At 36.7% G+C, this 27,071-nt stretch overlaps 1 protein-coding gene across 1 annotated transcript in view; it reads right to left on the bottom strand.

The window, feature by feature from the left end:
* The window catches only part of LOC122400373 (dystrophin-like), a 702,582-nt gene that overhangs the window by 492,548 nt on the left and 182,963 nt on the right, over positions 1–27,071 (bottom strand). Inside the window, exon 42 of the mRNA XM_043401810.1 lies at positions 19,682–19,933. Within this exon, the coding sequence (XP_043257745.1) occupies positions 19,682–19,933 (252 nt within the window). The remainder of the gene's footprint in view (positions 1–19,681; positions 19,934–27,071) is intronic.

Genomic DNA, 27,071 nt, shown 5'->3' with positions numbered 1-27,071 from the left:
TCTTAAATTCTTTTCTTCAATTTTGAAGTTTTTATTTAGATTTATCGTTCAAAAGAAAGATTTGTAGAGGAAGATAAATGTCCATTTGTTATTATTTGTTAGCATCGACATACTTTTGAGGATGTTCATGCTTGGGTCAGAGACTAAATGGAGATGACTAGCTATTGAACAATAAATAGGATAAATACAAAATTCTGACACACCGAATATAAGCACAGTATATGAAACAATTTAATAAAGAAAACATTTAATTTGTACGGGCAATAAATATTTTAAACAATCAGAAACGATTGATAAAATTTTTAATCCTGTTTATGCAGTTTAGAAACATGCAACGATGCAATTTTATTTGACATGTTTACGTTTACGAATATTTTGCGTTTACGTATCAAAAATTTGTTTGCCCGTAAAGTCGAAAAAGTGTGAGCATTAAGGGGTTAATGGATCTCTAAGAGGGTGTATTTCATAGTCAAAGGATTAATGCATCCTTTTATTCCAAGACTCGTGCTTTATAGCCAGTCCTAGTCACCGATTGGATATCAAAAGAACGTATCGTTCGCGGGAATTTCGCTTTCACGGCGGTACATCGACGAGCAATAAAAATAACGCGGGTTGATGGAAGAGGAAAAACTAGCCTCTAACGAAATAGAACGAACGGACCGCGGAGTAGTTCGTGTATGAAACTTTACACGACCTGAAATGGAATTTCCGATAAACTTCGGACTCGACGATTCCAAGACGAGGACTGCGAGATCCGTCTGGCTCGTTGCTTCCTGGCGGACGAGTTTCTTTTCCTGTTCGCGATCGATCGACGCTCGGGGGTCGTGGCAAAAATGAGGAGCACGAAAATCGCGACCAACGAACGACGAAACACATAAGGGAAGTTAGAGGAGAACCGAAGGAGAGCCACGGATACGTGACGAGTGTGCAAAGCGTAACATTTTCGAGGCAACTCGTTCGCGAGCCTCTTTATAACCGTTCCAAAAACGTACGTCGCTCCTCCAGACCCCTTTTTCTTTGGCCCCGGCGCATCCTTTCGTTCCCATCCGCCGTCGGAAGATGATAAAGAGACTAACGGGCTTCTCTCCTCTGGCAAAGTGGAGTTTCGTTTCGCGAAAAACGCGCGGAGGCCGTTAGGTTACTTACGCGGGGCTGGCCTCGCGCGGAAACCGGATTAAACGGGCCGCGGTGTGCCCGTTTAAAGCGTGTCATTGTTAAAACGTCGTTGAAATCGCTGACTGCGAGGAGGCGACGGTCAACGAGTTCCCAGACAGCTGCAACGGAGATTTCGTTAATGAGATTCGGATTCCATTTGCGTCGCGAAACGCCTCTGGTCCCTTTGTCTTTGACATGTGTCGCGCTACCCCACGTCCGCTCGCGAGTTTCCACAGTTACCATCATTTTTCTCGCGCCCCGTCATACGTTACCGACGAACTTCCCGAGTTTGGAAACTTCCGAACTACTTTCATTAAGCATCGTTCCCTCCTGTCCAGGCTGTGAATTATTTTCCCGCCATCGCGATCGATCCCAGGAACACTCGCGAAATTGTAGAAACCGTCGGGACTATCGTCAAGTTCAGATTTTGACGTTTCAGGATAGTAGATAACCAATTTGTCTCTATTGAATTAATTGCGGCTGATTGCATGGAATATTCATGGCCACCGATGGCTTACAAGGGAACATCGAGAACTTTCGGACACCGATTTCGATGAAACTTTGCACAAATGTCCAGCTTTATTTTTCGACGTTAACACGTTCACTGATAGACCCTCGAAATTGTCCAAACGAAACCTTGTTTTTAGGCGATTGGAAACCAGCCACAATTTGTCATTATTTTTACAAGTTAAAATTCGAGAGTCCTGTCTAGATTTATTTTTTTCTTAATATCGACTCTTGAGAATTGTACAAAATGGTGCAAAGTGTTTTTCGAATTAACGATGCATTAATTATAATTAGTCGCATTTTCATTTTTTTTTATCTGTATTTGTTTTGATCCGTGGCTCGAAATGGATCACAATCTGCAAACAATTTGCAGAAACTGCCGAGTAATTTCGACGAGCGCCGCAGCAGGCCGTGTAAGTCCATCAATCATAAAACGAGCAAGAAACGAGAGAAAAAGGTAGCAGCGGCCAATTTTCGAGGAACTCGCGCTTTTAGGAGACGCACCACCGCGAAATAACGCCAGCTCGTGAATATTCACATTAAAACTGCTAATATCCATTAAAGCGGATATACGCGTAGCGTAATTTCAACGTCGTCCCTCCGCGTTACTCTATTTTTCCCCCTCGCAAAAAATATCGTTACAATTTTTCGCGAATCATCAAATTCCGACAGGACTGAATTATTATGATTTTTGTAGCCCAAGATTTTTAGATATTTCAAGCTCCATTAAGAAAGAATATTATTCCTTATCGTCTCTTGACGCAATTTCTTGTAATTTCAAAATATTAATATCGAAGCTAGAAATATTTCTCCTTATATTAGGAATTTGTATACAGGGTGTTCGGCCACCTCTAGCAAAAATTTTAATGAGCGATAGTAGAGGCCAAAATAAGACAAAAATCAAGAATACTAATTTGTTGGTGGAAGCTTCGTTAAAAAGTTATTAACGTTTAAAGTGCCGCTCTTACTGAATTTTTTTCTCGAAAATGCGCAAGATTTCGTGGGTATGTCTATTCACCAAAAATGACTGTAATTGAACCCTACAACCGAAAATAATTTTTCCACAACGATTTGCAATTTTTTAATTTTCTCGAATAATTTCACACCTTCTCTATTTTTTTTCTCGAAAGTGGGCAGGATTTCGTGGGTATGTCTAATGACAAAAACTGATTGTAATTGACCCCCGCAACCGAAAATAATTTTTCCACAACGATTTGCAATTTTTTTTCTCCGTTGAAAAATTTAGGCACCTAATTGGATTTTCAGTAAGGAATTTTTTTCTCGAAAGTGCGTACGATTTCGGAGGTATGTGTAATGATAAAAAATGATTGTAATTGATCCCCGCAACCGAAAATAATTTTCTTAAAACGATTTGAAAAATTTTTTTTCGCCGAAAAATTTCAGCACCTACTCGATTTTTTTTCTCGAAAGTAGATAGGATTTCGGAGGTATGTGTACTCACCAAAAATGATTGTAGTTGACCCCCGCAACCGAAAATAATTTTTCCAGAACGATTTGAAATTTTTGAATTTAATTGTTAATAACTTTTTAACGAAGCTTCCATCAACAAATTAGTATTCTTGATTTTCGTCTTATTTTGGCCTCTACTATCGCTCATTAAAATTTTTGCTAGAGGTGGCCGAACACCCTGTATATTTGTGGAGAAAATTTCCTTCACTTCTTTTTCAATTATTGATGCAAAAATTGTATGTTAAACTTATGGCATCGATGTGAGGTTGACTCAAATTTACATAAATGGAAACACCTCAAAATGATATGTGTAGACTGTGGATCTTTAAATTAATATTTTTAATAACAGAATTAATATTTCGATACAATGAAAATTAGGTTTTTAATGTTAATAAAAAAAATGGAATTTTCCATGGACCGACAAAAATGAAATATCTCAAACATTTACGAAACATTCAGTTAATTTTATCGTCTCCCATTTGTTGCTTTGTGTGACTCTGAAAATAATTTTTCCACTTTTCCAACGTATTCGTATAAAGCAGAAAACATGGTCTATTACTTATAGTGAAATGAGAGCTTTGTAACAGCTGTCTCAACCCCTAAATATAATAATTCGTATCTTACTTTAAGTATTTTTCATATATTTGCATATTAACTGCGTTCTGTAGTATTTTGGGAATTAAAATTTCCCATAAATATATAAACAGCCGTAGTCTACACATATGTTACTTTTACGATACAGTTTGCTTTAGGATGATAAATTGTATTTTTGCTGGATAATAAATATCTAACAGGGTGTTTGGTCACCCCTGGGAAAAATTTTAATGGGAGATTTTAGGGGCAAAAATAAGACGAAAATCAAGAATGCTAATTTGTTGATGGAGGCTTCGTTAAAAAGTTATTAACGTTTAAAGCTCCGCCAGTATTGAATTTTTTATCTAAAAAGTGGGTAGGATTTCGGAGGTAGGTCTATTCACAAATAATTATTATAATTGACTCCCGCAATCGAAAATAATTTTTTCAGAACGATTTGAAATTTTTTTTTTCGCCGAAAAATTTAGGCCTACCCCTCGATTTTTCTTAAAACTTTGTTTTTCATTTTTAATAAATTTGTTTGACACTCTAGAGAAAAGTTGCCTAATACTTTTTTGTAGATACCCATGGGCTCTGCTTCAAAAAAAAATTTCAATGAGATACCTTTACTGTTATAGGAGTTATGGCCGTTTGAAAATTGGAACAGTTTTAGGGGATTTTTCTCACTTTACGGTGTCAAAGAACAACTTTTTCAATAGTGTTAGAATTTCTACATATTCTCCACTAAAATACGCGTTGTTTGCATTTTGAAAAATTAAAATCCTCCAAACCGTTCAAACGTTATGACATTTTAAAGATACGCATGCAATTTCAGGGAAGCATTTCTGGCCTCACATTAGATTTTCGGTAAAGAATTTTTTTCTCGCGAGTGCGTAGTATTTCAGGGTATGTGTATTCATATTAACTGCTTGTAATTGGCCCCTGTAACTAAATATAATTTTTTTAATATGATTTTAAGTTTTTTAATTTCGTCTAAAAATTTTAGTACCTAGTCGAATTTTTTTCTCGAAAGTGGGTAGGATTTCAGGAGTATGTGTATTCACAAAAACTGCTTAAAATTGACCCTTGTAAATAAATGTAATTTTTTCAGAATGATTTAAAATTTTTTAATTTAATTTTTTAACAACTTTTTGACGAAGCCTCAGTCAAGAAATTGATATTCTTGATTTACGTCTTATTTTGGCCTCTAGAATCTCCCATTAAAATTTTTCCCAGGTGTGGCCGAACACCCTGTATAGACTCAAGCATATTAGCACATTCGTTCGATCATTCTCAATTTAAAAATCAATATCCTCATTTTTCTCCCTCTCTAATTGAGACAGATATAATTTCTAACTAAAGAAGAGAATGTCCGAACGCCGTTATCAACGCGTGAACTTTTAACTTTTTTCACTCATGGTTCGCGAAACCGTTCAGTTCCATTCGTAACGCGTGTTCCCCAATGCATCCTGGGCGATTTTCGTGTCGGGTCTCGTCCTTGTAATGCTCCGTGATAATAAGGTTCGTGTAACGAGTTTCGTCCTGCTCGCCTGTCGGCGTAATGAAATTCCGCCCGTGAAAGCCGTTGGAGTTCGAAGAGTTCGAAACCGCCTAAACGCGTGTAACTCACGTTTCGATCAAACTTCCTCTTTACACGTCATTTACCGCCGTCGTTCGACCTTTCGATTGTTCCTTGGACGTCCATGAAAATTGCATCGTCGTTCTGATTTTAACGCTCGATAATTTCACCCTCGACCAAAAGAAATTCACGACACGTGCAAAGGTCGCAGCGACGTCGCTGGAATATTTCTCGTAATATTAGCAGTCCGTACGAGAAACAGAAATCTCTCGTTGAACCGATCTGAATTTATGTTTACTACGGCGATTTCAAAAAACCTTTATATACAGATTTTTAATTATATTAAGTGGCCTCTTTTTCATACAAAATTCAAAGTGATCTCGAAAAACGTTCGTGTGCATACTCTCTCAAAAATTGCTTTCTTAAGAAATTTACTTCACTAAAAGATAGCTAATTCTGTCGATCCAACATTTTTAACTGGTTTTACGTACTCGGTACAGTTGAAATTAAAAAATTTGTAAGAGAAGATATTTATTTCACCACTTGCGATTTATTCCCAGCTTCGCTCAGAACAGGATTATTTTAATTCACCTCAGATCCCAGAGAAAAAACAACGAATTAATGTAAAACTGTCCGAGACGCTCGATTCTTAAAGCTGGTTAGCAATGCAAAAAATTGAATGTTAAAGTGAAGTCTGTTCGCATAAATATTCTATTTACCGTGTCGTAGAGGCCAACACGAGAAGTATAGCTGTAGGGAAGAAAGATTCGACAAAGTCTCAAAATTAAATCTGCTACTATGGCTCGATTTAATAAAATCTGTGTAACAATATTCGACACGAAGGTTCGAAAATTATGGATTTGAAGGGACCTCAGGCAGGTTTGAACCACGCCAGGTGACAGAGAAACGCATCTATCCGGTCTGAATTTGCCCAACGCGCATGGAAACTCGCCGAAACAGTGTGTACCGAGGGATTTCGCGAGAACCAGAGACGATGGCAAAGAGAAGCAACCCTGAGAACTTTCAGTTGGTTCTAATGCGATTAGATTGCGAGATGGGTCGACGATAACTCCATCCTTCTCTCATACCTATATTCAGACGGAAGTGCCGGTCCGGAATAAATAATTCCCGCCTCGAAAACGAGAAGGAAGATGTCGACCCCCCGAAAGTAGTTCGATGAAAATCGTTAAAAAATTCTCGTGGTATTTCCTTCCGGTTGACAGAATCAGAAGTCCGAGACAACGACGTTCGCGATGTCGTTTGAAGTTTCTAAGTAGCACAGCGTCCGACAACGTACGAGGACGAAGAATTATACTCGAACGCTTATTTGCGTGCGTTTGCAATTCCATCCAAGAAGTTTCTCTCTTGGCCTTTCGCGACGAATGTTATTTGCTGACGGCTCGAGCATCTTACGAGACATCTCGCAGAACCGTTCGAACGGCACTAACTAAAGCTTGGTAACTAATTAACGCGTCCCCCGTCTCGTTTCCATCGATCTTTTCAAACTTTTCTGTTTCGAAATTAATATCTACATGGGGGAATCAATTCTGTACGTTCCGAAACGGTGATTCTGAAATTGTATCTTGGACATTTTATAAATTTTGCAAATGTATGAATTTGTAATTAATCGATCGGTCAAGTTAGACGACCACGGAAGCAAGCACTAAATTTCCCGTAATTTTAATTTGGCACTACAGGAAATCCTGACTTCACTTTCGAATTTGTTCAGCTATTTTGACTTCAAATCGCCTGAACTTGTAAACGCATACTCGTAGGAGTTATAGTATCGATGTTACGAAGTTGAAGTCGACCAAACTGATTTCTATAGAATTGATTTTTTATTATTTTTACCCAGAAATGTATTTTTATGCTGTGACACGTATCTCTAACAATTTGGATATGTTTCGAATATTCCTTCTTTCTATATCCAATTCCTTCTACTTGGCGTTTAAATTGAAATACTGAATTCTTCATAACGTGGTAAAAATATATGTCATTTTCTTTTCTCTCTACAATACATTTAGAATACAATTTTCCTGACAAAATGTAAAGAGATACTGATTGGAAGTTGTAAATAATTAGAATGGTATCGTAAATGTTCGTCTCTGTAGATATTTATGTAACTTAAATGCTTCGTTCTATGAAGGAATTCGACAATTTTATTCCTTAAGGTTTATGCAATTCGAAACATGATTATTCTCTTTTTCTTTTTTTTTTTTTAAATGCTGCATTTTCTCTAAGAGTAAATGCAGATATTTTTTACTTTATTAAGCGCTTAAAACCATACATACAAACGATGAGGAAAAAATAGCAGTTCTTAAGTTTGTAATTTACATTCTTCGAGAAAAAAATAATTTTACGAGCCTTTATGTCAACTTTGTAATTAAACAGATTAATGCTCAGAGACAAAAGTAAGTGGACAGATGATAAAAAAGGATATGAATGAAATTTAACCAATATAGCATTGCCATTACATGTTTAAGCTTTCTTTAATATTCATCCCTATAGTGTATAGATTATTTGAATAACAATTAAAATAAATATTAACAATCGATGTAAACCCAAATTAGGTTTACTCAAAAAATCAAATAATTAGAGAGAGACAGAAGTAAGTAGACACTACTACAATAACTACTAATTAATATTTAGACGTTCATTAAACACGACGTTCGTAAAATGTTTGTATACATTTCTTGTCGCAGAATAATATATCAACTAAGTGTCTACTTACTTCTGTCTCTCTGAAATGGGTTCATTTTTTGTTTAAACTTGATTTGTTAATATTTACTTTAAATAAAGCTTAAACTAGTAACTATGATGCTACAGTAATTAAATTTCATTGATATTCATTTTCATCATCTGTCCGCTTACTTCTGTCCTCAATTGTATCTGTTTAAAATTTAAAATCGGTGAGTATTCACAATATCTTTGAACAATCGCAGAAGGAAACGATGAATTGCGAAAGGTATAATTCTCTGTCATGGTTCACACACAAATCGCTTCCCAGAAAATTTATTACCTTTGTTAACAGATTGCGTGCTAATTATATCCAATTGGCCTCCTCTCTTTATAAAATCAACCTTGCCTCTGATCCCAAATGTGGCTGCGGCTATCCTGAACAAAAGCCTAATCATATTATCTGGCAATGCACACAGTTTGAGGTTGGCAGAAGCGAAATGATTGCTAAACTATGTTCATTAAATTTTTCCCCCCCTTACACGGTTAACATTTTTCTTTTTCGACCAAGTATCTCCTCGCTAATGGTTATTTTCAAATTCCTAGAGAAGCATTGTATATATATTTAATCTAAATCAGCTGCTGCTTTTCTGTAATTTATAATTTTCTATCGATAATTGTATTCAGATAATCTTAATGTAGGTATATATCCTAATTGTATTACGCATTTATATGCGTTGCTAATAATCCTGTAGAGGGTTACACAGCATTCAATAAAACGATGAATTGAATTTCCTCGTACTGGAGGGTACGAAAGAGCATGTTCCAAGAAATTCCGAGCCAAAGTAGAGACAAAACTCGAGAAATCTTTTACCGTTAAACTCCGTACGGATGCTCGGAAGCAATCACCGCGAGGAGAGATATTCCGGCGGCAGGATCTCTTGTCCATTTCGAAAACGTCCTGTCCGATCGTGCCGGACACCCGCTGCCAATACACGTTTCTATCTGATCCACCGGGTCGCAGGTTACGTGGCCGATTCACAGGGACGTGGTCGTTTTACCCCTCGACTTTTTCGTTACTTTTACGGTCAGTGGAGTCGGCGCGAAGCGAACGACACACGACACGGAGTGTCCCAGGCATCGAAATTGGGCGAGTCGCGGGACAAATAGGAACCATCAACGGCAACGAAAGGGAGAACGAGGGGTGGCTTCGAAGGGAAACGAATGGAGGAAAAACGTGTGTTGCTTGATCGCGTGTGCTCGGTTACGGAGATAATTTTCGCGTGTCGTGCAGCGGTTCCGCGACGGCCACTTCGATACCCAGTGCGGTGCACGGATCGCGCAGTTTGTCTTCTTTATTGTCCGCGTCAACAGCGTAACGTGCAATTTCTCCCTAGGAAATTTCACGATAATGAAGCCCGTTCTTCCACCCCTGCTTTTTGCTATCGAATCGAACGGGACGCGATTCGAGGCGCAAAAACGCGATACGATCGAAAGAAACGTCCATTTTATGGACGTAGAAAAATCAGAATAAAAAGTTATCTATATTGGTAAAATAACTAAAATTTCTTCTCAACTGCCCCTTAAATTTTGGATTAAGAATGCGCATTTCTAATATTTTTCCGATTTATAAATATATATACTGAGAAAATTAAAAAGAAAATTCTTGAAAATTAATGAAACTAGTAAAAACTAGTAGTAAATCTAGTCGTGTTATAGTAAAAATATTTTTAGATTGTAGATTTGATGAAAAATGGGAAAAGAATAATTTCTAATCAAAATTCATACCACATGGAAAATATCGACGAATCTATGAGCAATGGGGCAGACGAAATTTTTTTTTCTCAACATATATTTCGAAAAGTTATTTCGAGGCATTTCCATGGAATTTGTATTGTATTCACCGACGAAATTACGAGCAATGGGCAGACAAAATTTTTTTTTCTAAATATATATTTCGAAAAGTTATCTCGAGGCACTTCGATGAAATTTGTATTACACTGTACAAATATTGTACAAAAAATTAAAATTTCATTCGAGAGGTTTATTGGGTAAACAATTATAGTTGTTTTTTTTACATAGCGCAAATGTACTACCAATCGATAGACACAACGTGTGCTATACTTGGGCATTAATTAGAACAACGTACACAGAAACATGCCTTGATATAGAAGAAATAAAATTGTATACTATTGAAAATTCAATATTATAACATAGGAATATAACTTACAAATCAGAGTATAGATAGAAATTCATGAGAAACTCGAACTGTACAACAGAAAACACGACATAAATATGTTTTTCAAATTTCCATCTTATGAATACAACATTTTTAGTAATAATTTATTGTAACCACTGTCAGTTTATTTTAATCAACTTCTAATAATATACACTTATTTTAACGTAGTTAAATATATTATTCCTTTCCACTTCCGATTCATCAACAATTTCTATTATTGTGTTATTCGTGCAAAATGATTTTTAGAAATAGTCAGAAATAAAAATTCTTTAATGCAAAAATTAATTTCACTTACAGTGTAATGTCTCGAAATACGCGATCCGAAATAATTATACAAATATATATATTATTCGATTTAAACAAATTTAATGATATTGCGCATAACAGCCAGAACCACGCTATTAGAACGTAATTTCTGTTTTCCGTACGACAAAGTGACGGTAATTATGAACAATTTGACACAAATTATACATATCAAAGGGTATCGTAAATTGTGGCTGTTGCAAACAGATTTCCCAATGAGAGCGATAGAACTTTGAATCGAAATAAAATAAAAACTACAGAAGGTAATCTGACGCTCATTGTTCTATTTTAATCTATATTCGATGACATTACATGTATATTGCGAAAGAAATTTTGAAATTAATCAAGCCTCCTAAGTTTCTTTTGCAACAATGGCTAAACGAGGTCCGTAAAGAGTGGCATCTTGATAGGCGTTGAATTTTATCTCCATCATAACACAAAACTACTACTCATGAATAAGAAAATGCAATTCATAAGCGGAATAAAGAAGATTTTCTCTCGTATCATGACACCCTTGGGAACAGTTCCCTTCTGTTCTCACCGATACGCAGTGTATTGTGAAAAGTAAAAGTCAAACTTCGGAGACGCATAAAATTTTCATACAGAAGTCAGTTACAGTTAACGACGCATCAGTCTTCGCAAAGTAAGTTCAATAAAACACCGTATAGCTTAGAAAAGATCCGCCAGGAAGTCTGCTGCGGGGAATTAAATGATTCACGTGGTGAATCTACGCCAAAAGTTCAAACGTTTGTGTCAATGAACGTTAGCATTCAAGATTAGAACGTTCGAGGTTGTGAGTGTTACGTAACGAGACACATAAAACGTGACTGGATTCTCTACTCGGGTACACGGTGTAATTCGAGTATCAAGACACTCGACTCGAATTCTAATGGTCGAGTAAACGAATCCTACTTCTCTCATAATATTTCTTTCTTCCTTAACACGTTTCAATTATCTAGATTCCGGTGTACATTCTCAATTATTTTAACGGGCAAGAAGATAGCAGCACCATTATTTTCTGCTTCCTAAGTTGTAATCCAGTTCAAAGGAATGCCATTTTGACTTCATCGAGATAATCCGCGAAAGGCTAGAAAGAAATAAAGCTATTTTCTCGACAGTTTAATTTTTTATGAAATCCTATCAGCGTGAGGCTTGCAAAACTATGCTTTTGCGGTTCATTTTATGTTCAGATAATTGTTCCGTTAAGGAAATGGAATACGAGCTTCTAGTTACGAAAGATCTTTGAAAATTACAAATATAATTGCACGAAACATAGCGAGCCTAGTGTTTGTGCAAACATTTTCAAAAACATGCAAAGTATAAAGCTCTTTTTATAAGTTAAACACACACTATAATTATATCACTATTGCTCAACTTGTAACAATTTCCTTCAAAACACAAGTTTACAGAAAAATTAAATAGAGTCAAATTTCGGGTGAATTTTTACCCCCAATACCCACTAGGGATCGATATTCGTAGAAACGTATCCTGTAAAGAATTTTCGTTGTCAGACAAGACCAAAAGCATTGTTTGACAAATGAAGTGGCTTGCAAAGCTATTCTTTCGCGACTCATTTTGTGTTCAGATAATCGTTCCGTTAAGGAAATGGAATACGAGCTTCTAGTTACGAAAGATCTTTGAAAATTACAAATATAAATGCACGAAACATAGTGAGCCTAGTGTTTGTGCAAACATATTTAAAAACATGCAAAGTATAAAGCTCTTTTTATAAGTTAAACACACACTATAATTACATCATTATTGTTTAACTTGTAAAAATTCCCTTCAAAAGACAAGTTTACAAAAAAATTAAATACAGTCAAATTTTGAGTGAATTTTTACCCCCAGTACCCATTAGGGATCGATATTCGTAGAAACGTATCCTGTAAAGAATTTTCGTTGCCAGACAAGACCAAAAGCATTGTTTGACAAACAAAGTGGCTTGCAAAGCTATGCTTTCGCGATTGATTTTGTGTGCAGATAATTGTTCCGTTAAGGAAATGGAATACGAGCTTGCTAAAAAACCTGTACCAACCCTGAGACGTCGATGTTCGCAATTTTTCCCCTCACTCCAGTTTGGAGTACGGAGTCATCCCGTCGCGAGAGCTTTAGAATGCGCGCAAGGTACCATTTTGTCGTTTCCCCGGTACGATTGATTTTATCGTCGTGAAACGCCGGGGAAGATAAAGCATCTTTGAACGCCGCCCGGTGAAATGTAAACGCGAAGGAACGCCTCTCCTCGAACTTGGGATTTCATTACAAAGGATCTCCGAGGCCGTAAAAAGGATCACGCGACCTTCGTCGACAAGGGACGAGAGGTTGTTCACCGCGCAGAGGTTTCTTTTCGACGGCGCACACGTGACGCATGTCGTTTTCCCATCACGTACAGGATGTCTGTCTAAGGGAACGAAAAGGGACGAAAAGTTCGGATAAATTACGACGAGCCGAATGAGAGTTTCGCGTAGACAGAAGTCATCCGTAATATCGGGTTTGCCTTCACGTCGGACGACCCCAACCGAGGAAAATCGAGAAACCGTCTCGTTTCCGTTGAATCATCGGGGGAGAGAAGACAACGGTAAAAACTTAATAAGTCCAGAGCGATAAATACTGGACGCTAAACGGTAATTAGTGCCTGATGCGTCCTTATTAAACCCCTACGTCATCCGGCGAACCAGCTTACTCGCATTCAAGCCGCGAGTTCTTGCACATTTTGCAACTTGTTCGAGATCGAGTTAATTAAAGAAATTACCATTGAATGGGTATAATTAGATCTCTCGTGTATTCGGGCATCTCCATTGAATTAACCTCCCTTCTTTGATACACAGATCTTTTCTGGTGATTCTATTGAGGATGAAAATATCAGACGCACCATTCATTGGAATAATTATCAAACTCGCGAATGGATCTGCGACAGGGGATTTCTCGATTTGGCGATGACGTGCGTGAATACAACATAAAGAGGGGTTGAATGTAATAAAATTAGTATCGAAATAGTATGTATAAATATAACCTGGAAACTTTTACAGTATTTTCTATTTCTAAACGAATCCTAAAGAATATTAGTTAATGCATCGCACCGAGAATACCTCTTCGATGATAAATACCTTTTAAAATACATTTATTTTTATTATTATTCATTTATTAACGAAAATAAACCCTTTAGTATAACAGATGTAATATGTAAGGAACTACAAATATGGATTTTACATAGTCAAACATTATCACTTATAAAATTTTAACAAATTAATTTAGAATACGTTGCAAGGATAATTTTAGACTTTCTAATGATTGTTCAATTATATCAGTTTTAGTGAGTAATAAATTTGCATGACTAATCATTCTATTTACACAATTCTGAGATCCAAACTTTGTGCGGTAAGTTTCAGAATAAAATAGAAAGTGATTTCTTAAATATCTGGATGGTACATACAAAGGAAACAATTGAGTAATCGTTGAACACGAAATATGAACTTTGTTTAGCTTACTTACAAACATAATATCTGTGATTTTTCTTCTATTATGCAATGTTTGAAGATTAGTGTTAATATGTAAGTTATCATAATTATGTGATTCAAGAGGTATGGGACACCCACTATGGTTAGCAACAAGACGAAGAAATTTGTGTTGAACTCTCTCAATGTTGTCGATACATGTTTTGTAATAAAGTTGTGTTATAATTATTTTTAAATCTGGTACGAGTTCATTTTGTCATACAGTGAGACATTTAAGGATTTGTATATGAATAAAAGGAACTTGTCGATGGTCAGTCTCGTACGATCACAGAAATGAATCTACATTTGGTCGCGGTCAAGTACGAGTACTTTGGAATGGGTGACCCCGCATGTTGATTTGTTTATTGTCGACAGTATTGTACACTGTTTTATATTACACTTCTCTATCTGTTTTGTAGTTAGCCATTACATAAAATTAAAAAGTTAATATTTAAAAAAAAACAAAAGAAAACTACTTCATAAACAGAAGTAACACAGTAGTAATAGAAACAACATTCGGGTAAAAATAAATGGGGAAAAATACTTATAATTAATATTGATATTAAAAGAAAATAAAAGAAAACTACTTCGTAAGTATTTAAAAAAAACTACCCCATAAATAGGGAAGTAAAACACAGTTGTAATAAAAACAACACATAAATAGGGTACAATACTTATAGTAAATACGGCATCATAGTTGTACGAATACGAGCGTGGGAGTAACTGTATATCTTCAGTTAAAAAGTCTTCCGTACACACCGTATCGCTGAAACCCAGTTTAGCAACGCAAACCAATGCCGTACGAAGTTCCCCATCGATTAAGCGAGTTTACAAACGAATTACCGGCGGTGTCGTCACGGAGCGTGGCCAAATGAATGAACGGTGTCGGGGAAAAATGCAACGAAAATTTCATCTAGATGCAAATACTCGTAGCACGGGCGGAACGACGGAGAGAAGAGGAAAAACACGCAGACGGTTTCGATGTTCTCCGCGACGCTGTTTACTATCTCGTTACCATGCCTGACAGTGATAAACTCACTCCACTATGAAAAGCAAGGCCACGCGAGTGGGTGGGAGGGGGGAGGGGAGGGGGGGAGGGTGACTTTGCATGCAATCGTAGCTACGGAGTTACGACGCCCTCGTCTCCTCGCTTACACCCCCGCGCACGATTCTACGCACGGACACCCGTTACCCTCTGCTACACTACCCCTCATTCAACCCTTTGAAGCGTGGACGCAGATAGTTTTTGCGGAATGCGACCGAACAATGGAGTGAATGACAGTGGAATAAACGGTGTTCTCAATCGTGACTGCGACGGGTTCCGTAAGCGCCATTCAACCGGACGATCTTTTCCCCCTTTTCTTTCCCTATGGCTGTCATAAATCTCCTTTTCGTCCCTTTGACGCGTTATGACGTTCCTTCCGCGGCGGATTTTTAATTGCCGTCATCGAGAACGAAATTAATTACGCGACCACCGCGTAATTGAGATCTCTAACCTTGACACGGTTGGTCGACGAATAATTGCTTCGCAACAAACGCATAGCATTTCACGAAACTGGTATTTCACGCGTTATATAAAAGTTTGAAGTGCAATTCGATTTCTTGGGGTCTAAATAATAGAACCGATCAGCCGTCTACGCGATTTAATTTCATTACGAAATACATTTTCTCTATCGTTCGAATATGATCGAATTGATCGCGTAAGGTTGAAGATAGCTATACAGGATGTTCGGTTATCCCTGGGAAAAATTTTAATGGGACAATCTAGAGGCCAATATAAGACGAAAAACAAGAATACCAAATTGTTGATTGAGGCTCCGTTAAGAAGTAACTACTAAAATTATTGTTAAAAATTATTAATCAAATTTGTCCACCTACACGAATTTTTTTCTCGAAAGTGCATAAGATTTCGGGGGTATGCCTATTCACCAAAAATGATGGTAATTGGCCCCCATACCTGAAAACAATTTTTCCAGAATGGTTTGAAACTTTCAAAATTCACCGAATAATTTAGGCCCCTGTCGATTTTTTCCTAAAAATTTCTTTACGATTTTTAGTAATTTTGTTTGACGCCCTATAGAAAAATTGTGTAATGCTTTTTTGTAGGTATCCATGAACTCTACTTCCACCCAAAATTTCAATGAAATATATTCACTATTGTAGGAGTTATGGTCGTTTGAAAATTGGACTAGTTTTATGGGGTTTTTCGCATTTTACGGAGTCAAGGAATAATTTTTCGAATATTTTTGGTATTTCCACATATTCTTAACCAAAATAGCCGTAGTTTGCATTTTGAAACATTAAAATCCATCAAATTTTTTTCTCGAAAATGGTTAGAATTTCGAGGATACGTCTATTGACCAAAAGTGATTGTAATTGACCTATGCAACCAAACATAATTTTTTCAGAAAGATTTGAAATTTTTTTTTCACCAAAAAATTTGTCCACCTACTGAATTTTTTTCTCGAAAGTGTGTAGGATTTCGAGGGTATGTCTATTCGCCAAAACTGCTTGTAATTGACCCTTGTAACTAAATATAATTTTTCTTTAGTAATAACTTTTTAACGAAGTCTCAGTCAAGAAATTGATATTCTTGATTTACGTCTTATTTTGGCCTCTATAATCTTCCATTAAAATTTTCCCCAGGGATGGCCGAATACCCCGTATAATGGTAGAATCATCCAACGGTTAATTAATACATATTTTTAGTTACATGACGCACAAGCTCGAACGTTACGCTGTCGCGCAGGCTAATTTTTATTTCAATTTAATGCCTCGTATTCTGTTCGCCGACGCGTGTTTGCTCCATTACGAAAATGAACGTGGATATTAGCGTTCGTCAGCGTTTAAAGTTTTCCACGGGTCTTTATCGCGCAACGTTCCGACGCTGCCACCGGTATTTCCAAGCTGCACCGGACAGAAAACTGTCCAGGATGATCCGGAGGCAGTATTTTTCGCCTTCATCGTTCCAGAAACGTTGCTTTCTATGTCACCGAGAGGCCGTGGTGACGACTGCTAGAAAAAGATCTCCGGAACGAGGATTGGAAAATCGTTCCCGTGCTCTTATTTAAGAATTCAAAGGGAACCTCGAAACGAAATGCGATGAATATTTCAAGGAAAGTGCCGAGCTATTAAATTGTGCACGCGGTTCGCTCGAAATCGCGCCAAAAGATTTCCTTTGACCGTCAGCTAGACCGAGCCTCGTCGATACGTATCCAGCGCGGGTTACAAAGTTATACAATGGAATTACTCTTGCACTTTTGAGATCGAGGCTCGTTTGACTAGATAGTAAAAATATTCGAGGGAAGGGAACGTATACTGGGTGTCTCGGTAACTCAGTTGCAAATCGATATTTTCCTCGCTTTTAACGATACCTTGAGCTCAGTCAGCTAAATTTCTATTATTCGGTATCGAATATCGTGGAAAATCACGAGTGAAATGCGAGTTCATTCTCAGTGTCTCATGTTGTACGAGTTGGGGAAAGCAAATACAGTATTGGGCATAAGTATTGGCAGAGCTATTGTGGTGCAAATGTTTATAACTACTAAACAAATTGATTTAAAAAAAAAACTTTTTTGGAATATTCATTTATTATCTATTTTAGTTTGTTACATAACAGAAGCAATAATATATATACTGTGATCACAAAACAATAACAAATGTAGTATCCACCCATAAACTGTTCAATAAATACATTTTTGTTATCGGTTTGTGAATCAATGTTTACATATTATTGCTTCTATTATGCAATAAACTAAAATATATAATAAATTAATATGTCAAAAAGTTTCTCACAAGTTGCTGTTTCTTGAGTAAATATTTTCTAACTCAAAATCATCGCAACGTCACTTTGTGATGCATCCTCAGGATCAACATTTCACATCGTATCTGTCCAAATAAAATAATTCCTTAGATACTTGCTCGTAAAACTTTGCTTGTATTATAAATAAGATAGAGTATCGAATATGGAATCTCGAGTAGTTTAGTTTAGCTTATTACAATATACGGATATTATTATTTGGAGAAGAGATAGAACTGTAACTCCTTAACACCGAACGTACATTTGCACTGGAACGCGTCAATTCACTGCGATAACAGTTACATCGCAACAGAAGATCGAATATCATCCTGCCCAGCTTCGCTGCAACACCAATTCCTATAGACGCGTTGAATCAGATCAAAGAGCGAGGTTACAATGCGCCGCGGAAAATTCATACGCGACGGCTGACGGCCAACCCGGCGCGTTTGCGGTCGGCTCAATCATGCATGTCATCCGAACGAATGATACGGACCGACCAGACGTCCCTGGTGATTAACTAAATTGCAATTGTTCCCCTTGGTTCGGGGATGAGAAATTACCGAGGCCGGAAAATGGTAAATAAATTAACAACACGCAGGGGGACGACATAATTTTCAAATCACGAGCCGAAAAAGCCTACAATTTTACCCCAGACATTCTTAAAAGCATCGTAACAGAATAAAATTTACCACTAATAATTGACACGATAAATAGAAAAAACATTCTTTGACGATTTATGCTTCGAAGTTTTACAAAAGTTTAGATTTTTCATTCCAATGTAACGTTATTGAGCAAGTCATATTAATTAATATAATAATTAACGAACGACAGTTTCATTTTACGTCAACTTCAACGATGTTTGTATTTTACCATCGCTATGTTTTTAATAGAATTTTATACATTTTAACGTTTGACGGATGTCTGGTAAAGTTCGATGATAGCTGCTCCAATTCAGTTACTACTGTATCGAATGTCCCACGAGGTTCGTTTGGAAGTTTTACTTTGTTTATACTATTTAATTTGTTTACAAAGAGACGTAGGCGATTTAAGAATGTATCACAGGGTGATTGACCAAAATTCAGTAAATTGGACAATAGCGATTCAATCGTAAGGGATCCCCTATTGAGTTCCCCTATTCTATCAACGAAATCACACATACGGAGCGTAGCAAAACACACGATTTCGGGGCCATTTTCACGTCACATATTTCGCACCACACTATCAGAACGTCAGAAATATTGCCTCCAAGGCCCTCGTGGTCATAATGCGACACTCCTCAGACTTTAGCCACCATACGTTATCCAAAGGGGAAACCCAGAATTGTGGTACGAATTCTGTGACAATTTCTCTTTCCAGATATGAAGGTAAATTCATACAATATCAGTAAAAGGCGAAGAACGCTTTTCTTCTAGTTTCGAAAAATCTTTAAAAATTACAAACATAATTGCACGAAACATAGTGGGTCCAGTGTTTGTGCAAACATATTCTAAATAAAAGCATGCACAGTATAAATCTCTTTTTATAAGTTAAACACACACTATAATTATATCATTATTGTTCATCTTGCAAAAGTTCCCTTCAAAAGACAAGTTTACAGAAAAATTAAGACAGTAAAATTTGGAGTGAATTTTTAACCCCAGTGCCCATTAGGAATCCTGTAAAAAGTTTTTGTTGTCAGACAAGACCAAAAGCATCGTTTGACAAACGACGTGGTTGAAATACCGAAAAGGTTGTCGCGCGAATAAACAGAAACACGCAAACATTCTCTCGAATTAGCCCATCCGTCGAGTTTGACAGAAGGATATACCCAGTGTGCAAACAATTGCGTCACGCGACACGCGGTCGTGGAAAATCCTCGAAATAAGGGTGAAAGAGCAGGAAGGACCTACCCTGATGAGGACTGTAGTCTGACGGGCGACGTGCTCGACCGTCCGGGGATCCGGAGGGACCTTCCGGTAGAGGCGAAACGACGTCCGACGAACCTCGTCTCGATCCCATACCGGACGAGTGCTCGGAGTCTCTGCGATGTCTGGCCACGTGGGGCGAGTCCTGGGGGGTGCCGTGACCAGAACTCGTTGGCGTTCTCATAGGAGAACCGTGGGACGAATACCTCCAGCCAGGAGGTTGTATCTTCTCGGTGCCTTCAACCGAACATCCCGCGTGACGGATTGGCAGACGAGTGCGTCACGAGCGACGAAAGACCGACCGGAGACTCGACCATGACGATAACAATTTCCCGTTTCTCCGCCGCGAAGATTAAGAGGAGGGGAGGATAGAGCAAATCCTTATACCGATTTATATTTTCATTAATAAAATTAATAAAACGAGAGCTTCGTAGAAGGTTGTTTCAACCCCTAAATACAGGATGTTCCGCATTTTTTCCGCACACTTCAGCAGTGTATTCTACAAGTAAAATTTTAATGGGAGATTCTAGAGGCCAAAACAAGACAAAAAACAAGAATACAAATTTGTTGATTGAGGCTCCGTACTAATAAAATTATTATTCAAATTTGTCCACCTACACGAATTTTTATCTCGAAATTGAGTAAAATTTCGGGGGTGTGTCTATTTATCAAAAATGATGGTAATTGACCCTCATACCTGAAAATAATTGTTCCAGAGTGATTTGAAACTTTTCAATTTTGCCGAAAACCCCCTTTGTCGATTCTTCTTAAAAATTCGTTTTCAATTTTTAGTAATTTTGTTTGACACCCTACAGAAAAGTTGTATAATGCTTTTTTGTGGATACCTATGAACTCTACTTCCACTCAAAATTTCAATGAAATATCTCCACTATTGTAGGAGTTATGGCTGTTTGAAAATTGGATCATTTTTGTTGGGTTTTTCTCATTTTGCAGGGTCAAGGAATAACTTTTCGAATATTTTTGGAATCCCCACATATTCTTCACCAAAATACGTGTAGTTTGCATTTTTAAACATTAAGATCGTCCAATCCGTTCAGAAGTTATGACGTTTTAAAGATTCGCTTGAAATTTCAGGGAAACATGTCAATGTATGGTCAGACATTAGATTTTCGGTTAAGGAATTTTTTTCTCGAAAGTGCGTAGGAATTCGGGGGTATGTCTATTCACAAAAAATGATAGTAATTGACCCCTGCAATCAAAAATAATTTTTTTAGAACGATTTGGAATTTTTTAATTTTGTCGAAATATTTGTCCACCTACTCGAATTTTTTTCTCAAAAGTGTGTAGGATTTCGGGGGTATATCTATTCACCAAAAATGATTGAAATTGATCTCCGCGACCAAACATAATTTTTTCAGGATGATTTTAAACTTTTTAATTTAATTTTTTAATAACTTTTTAACGAAGCCTCAATAAACAAATTGATAATCTTGATTTTCGTCTTATTTTGGCGTCTAGAACGTCCCATTAAGATTTTTTCCAGGAATTGCCGAACACCTTGTATAACAAAATATTCATAAACGTTTTGTTGAGAAGTTATAACAAAAATATACATTGTTAAAGACTTGGTAAAGTCGTATAAAAAATTGGCTTAATAGACACTATCCCCAACAATGGATTGGTCGTGGGGAGCCAATTTCTTGGCCTCTTAGATCACCTGACCGTACCCCTTTAGATTTTAACTTAAGGGGCACTCTGAAATAGAAAATTTACAATGCAGAGATAAATTAATTGCAAAAATCAATATTACGTGTGAAGAGGTTCGACAAAACCGCAACTAACCGAAGTCAACAATAAATTCAATAGTACGTAGATGCCAAAAATGTCTCAACAAAGGCGGGCGTCACTTTGAAATGGAAACATAGGTATACTCAACAGCGTTTTCATCAGATTTCATATTTTTGTCATAACTTCTTAACAAAGATTTATAAATGTTCTGTTATATAACACTTCCGTTTTATTTTTACTTGTAGAACACACTGCTGAAGTGTATACTTTAAGTATTTTTTATATTTTTGCATATTAAATGCATTCTGTAGTTTCTTGAGAATTAAAATTTCCCATAAATACAAAAACATCCGCAGTCTAGTGATAGAGAAGAATATGAGAAGAGAATGGTAAAGAAGCAGAGGGCAGGAATATATGAAGGAGTATACAAAAAATAATATTCTTAAAAATCGAAAAATTTAACCAAATCGTGGAAACGATAACCAAAAGACCCCGTTTCTCTTAACTTTACGTACACTCGATCGTGTTTAAATTGTAGTGATTTCTTGCTATCGACCGCAAAGAGTGATCGATTCAATGCGGAATCACCAACTTTGCAAACGCGAGATCGTTGTCAGTGTGGAGAGGTTTGACGCACGCATCTAGCAACGCGGTTTACGATCGTGATATAACGGTCCTCCAGAGCTTTCATATCAACAAAAAAAAAAACCTGCAATTTCATTTTCCCGCCGAGACCGTATTCCACGCTGACTTTTAGGGTAATTGAAAACGACTGAAACTCGTGTAACGCTGAGTAAGCTTCGAGGTGATCCCTTTCAGTGTAGATTGTGCACCCCTCTCCCACTCCCCCATATTTTTGTCTTTTTTAGACTTTGTAAATATGCTTGTGCTGGGGTACAATAGCGCGTTTCGAAAAGATCGCGACTGAACAGCGACAGATAATTTTCTACATTTTACTCGAAAATATTGCGAAACTCGTGTAATTTCGTGGCACGACTAATTACGATATAATTTGATTAATGTTGATTTGCTAACTAACATCATCGTGTGTGATCCAAACTATTCCTATTTGCTCTGTCGATTAGTTTACGTGCAGCTGTGAACGTATAACGACAAAGTAAATGGAAATTTTAATTTCTTTCGAAACAAAACGTTGCTTTTTTTAATTCAATAATAGAGATTCTGGTATTTTTAATATTTTTGTGGTAAAATACAAATTTTGTATCTAGATACAAATGGTAAATAACGAACAATAAATGCTTACACATATACATTCGTTACTCGTTAAATATAAATTAAAATTTCAGTTCTGGAATAAAATATTCCACTACGAATAAATATAAACTTAACCTCATACCTTATTATCCTACTCCTTCCTATTATCTCATTATTTAAAATTTATGAAACACTAATGAGCTCAACCATTGTATTCTTTTTATATACGCTTCTACTAAAAATTCAACAAACGTTCACGATATTTATTATCTAAATGTCCTCGAAACGATATCAATATATATTTATAACCTACCTGTTGCCCTAACGTGAAAAAAATTCTCCGATTTTCCGACGTCCTAGATCATACGATCCTAGATTATAGATCCAGGAACTATGTACTGTACATGAAGTTTCTTTTTCAATTACAAAACAATACCTATTTTATCTAAATGAGAATATAAATATGTTACTTGAAATAGTTCGTATATTCGCTATTTATATGATTTAATTGGCAACATATCGTGCGAAAGAAATTTATTTAATATACTTAGTACCTTCTAAAATAAATAACCCTTGATTATTTTCGCGGAAAAAATTGTTCAAGCTACTGAACAAAAATCAATAATTAACCCTAGAATGGTATGGTGATGATATTTTATATAAAGGTTAAGGTGACATCGTATACGAAGAATATATCATTGCATAATTATAAAAATTAATTATACATCGATAATGTATACAGAAAAGTCAATATTACGAGATTTGTGAAACTTTCTTACTATTTTTTAATATATTTTAGAAATGACAAATTCGTAAACATTGCAGAATTAAAGAATGCCACAATTACCACGTGCAATGAAATCGACGAAGAAATTTGTAAAAATTTAATCGATAATATGCCAAAAATATTTTTGATCTTTTCATAAAAAAAAGGTACTAACTACTAACTATTCAGATATTTTTATTCTATGTACAGTACATTTTTGTTGTTACGATTGTGTAATATTAAAAAAACTAGATTTTGTAACCTATCTTTTTGTATCTACAAAAGACATGAATGAAATTTTGTTTGAAATCGTTCATCATATTTCGACATTAATTATTTAAAATTTCTATTTACTGCTTCGAAATATACAAAAATGTGGATGACACGATAATAACGCAAACGTGCTATATTTAAAAAAGACCAGAAAGAAAAAAGAGACGATTGGTACCAGGAAATCGTCCGAGTTTCGCCTATACTGTTATCGAACGACTTTTTTCTGAATAAGAGGCAAAGAATGGGGAAATGACAGAGTTCGGGGGCCGTGGAAGTGGCGGGCCAATGAAATCATTTTCCCAGAAACGGAATTCCAAACAGGCGGACGGGGCTATCTTTTAATCACAGACACGTCGAACACGTCATATCTCATCTATCGACGCGGTTCAATTACTCGGCCCGACGATCACCGCGGAATCAATGAACGTCCCAATGACGGATTTCACTCGCGTCTCGTATGACAAGAGCTTTGATCGATCCGGCGATCGTTAAAGAATCGAACGGCGCCGATGTAACCCTCTAGTTCCGTGCATACACGCGAATCAATTACACGCGTTTGAACGTATCACTTTGCCCGGAAAAAACTGGAACAAATCGAATTATTTCGATCGTACTCAACTTTATCGCTGGACGCGACAGCGTATGACGGGATCGCGATATAAACGAGAACCGGAGTGGATCTTGGCAAAAAAAAAAAAAACGAGTGAAATTACGAAATTATTTTTTTTTTCACACCATTCGTATTTTTTCGAGAATAGCAATTACGAAGATACTGCCGTCGACGCATTTAAACGTGATTCGGTTTAATTTCCGGTACGGAGCAGCTATTTTAATTGCTATTTTTCAGAAATGCGTACAAGATTCTAAAGTGGAACGATTTCGCGTTTCTGGGAACGTAATTAACTCTACGACCACCGTATTTTTATATGCACTAGTTTCAAATAAAATTAGTGTTAGAAAAAAAAAATTGCTGTTTCGTTAGAATCGCGATAAAGTATACTTTGCGTCTAGAAAAGTTTGACTGTGTTTAGGTGTAAAAATTTCTAAAAGTATCAAGACTATAATAGTAGTACGATGAAATATGAATCAGCAATGAGCAGAGATTAATTTTGTAAAATCCCTTACTGTGCTCTCGTTTTAATTCCCACGCGTCCACCATATTTCCGTAAATAATAAATCATGCCCCGTGGATAAATAAAAAAATTCAATAAATGCTCAAAAAATCAGGAGAGTCGAAGCCTCGTATTAATTACAGTTATTCATTTTAATATTAAAGAGAATACAGTATTTCTAAATTTACTAATTTATGTACGTACTCGTAAATTACTAAAATACTCGTTCAGTTGCTTCGTAATCATGTTAAAGAATTATTTTTCTGCAAGTGCAAATAAAGAAGTCCTAAACTGGTTTCAGTTGCTTTCCTTAATTTTGCAAAAACCAGATAATTCAGATCGTTTCTCTTTAATTGCTGCATTTAAGTGTTCTGGGCGCGAACACTACAGGTCCGAATTTATGTTTTGCTTATTTGAAAGGGACTCCTAATACAGAATTCCCTTCCAATTCCACCAGGTGCAAAGCATGATCTTCCTCGGTTGCAGACCAGCCTTTGGAGTAATTAACGGTTCCTCGTTTCATTTGCCCTAACATATTTCCCGTTCCAAATTCTGTAAAGTGTGCATTTCTCGTGGCTCGTTACGCGCGTAAGAAATTAATTGTCCTAATCGCGTTTAAAGAACGAATCGTAGTGCAAGTGGGATTCGCTGAATTTGTTTTCCTATCAGAGGGTGCGGTACTCAGATATCGCGGCGACTAACGCAAACATCTTCATGAAAATGATCGGATACGATCTTCTTCGAGATCTTTAACGTATCTACGATCCTCCCCTCGTAGCGTGATGTGGATTACTTTCCAACGCGTTTACTTGGAAGCCATCAACCGAGGACGGTCTATCGGAACGTTTCGCATCTTCGAGGAAGAAATTACCAACTTTAAATTGAAAAAACCTTTTGCGAACCGTATTTACGCCAACAAGAAATCTTCCTTTTACACTTTTATAGCATTTTTACCTTTGGGATAATAAAACAGATTTAAATTCAAATCGAACGCCTCGGCTCGAGCTCGAGGAAGTTTTATATAACATAAAAAATGGTGATCTACGCAACACCTGGATACATATTGGAAAGATTAAATTGATAAAATAAGTAAAAAATGAAATTAGATTTAAATTTAATTTTCATGACATCTATTTTGAAGCAAATGAGAATCATAGAAATGTTTGAACAGCTACTGGTATGAAACAATTTCCAAATGGAAAATGTACATACTCAATGCATTTAAGATTCCGTGTAAGAAAAAACATTCTCCTCTGTCAATTTGTTATATTGTCCTTTATGAAACAGTTACAACTTGATTTACAAAATCACCCTGTGTAACACAGTGGATTTTACGTGGAGGAAAGAGTCTATTCTTTTAGTTTTATACGGTTCGCAGCTTCGGTTCACGTTGAAATATGCTCCAACCCGATATGGCACAGAGGAAAAACTTGCGGAGCAAGTTTGTGTGAATCAGGAAACCAGTTCCAGTCGTTTGTGTGAAACGAGAAAAATCGACTGGGGCGGCAAATGGAGCTCGAACGATCTCGTCAGAGACAACAAAAATTAACCGTTAGACGCGTACTTTTTTCTACGTAAAATCATCGCACTGAACATAGAGAGACACGAACGGATCCAACTAACATCGACTGCAAAACTTAATACACGACAAGAGTTTAATTTGCTCGATTATGAGCATTAACCCCTTAACGTACGATTTAATGTAATTTTTCAAACGTATACTATTTAATTTTGTTTAAATTTATTCGTACAAGGAACGGTCGTGAATGTTAAAAATGTGTTGATTTTAATATATAAGACTTGACGACGAGTGAGTAGCCTCACAATTGTGAAAATTGACATCAAGAATTGTAACAAGTCAGACTCGTTATTGTATGGCAAAGGGTTAAACCAGACGAAACAGTCACGCCTAATCGTTATCGATATTGATTAATGCGAGCGACGAATTGGAGCGAAAGAGAGCGTTTGCTGGTCAAGGAAACCGACAACGTTCGACTACACGTTTCTCAGACAACGGAGTCCGTAATCTTCAGCTTGGTCTGGGAAGTTCTTCCACACGCAGTGAGTTCTCCAAACTTGGTACCGTCTGATTACCACCTGGTTTAGTAGCTTTGATATTACTTGGCTGACTCAACCTTCAACGTCGGCCGAAAACACATCGGCAACTTTATTGCTTCGAAATCGCAATTTCCTCTCGCGATGGGATAGCTATTGCTTGGAAGACGTCGACGACAACAAGAAACATTTTAATTTCCTTCGA

Source organism: Colletes gigas, unplaced genomic scaffold (genome assembly GCF_013123115.1).
Source record: "Colletes gigas isolate AHSC1104 unplaced genomic scaffold, ASM1312311v1 Colletes_gigas_Sc00017, whole genome shotgun sequence".
NCBI classification, from domain to species: domain Eukaryota; kingdom Metazoa; phylum Arthropoda; class Insecta; order Hymenoptera; family Colletidae; genus Colletes; species Colletes gigas.
This window is presented reverse-complemented; position numbering and strand designations above follow the sequence as displayed.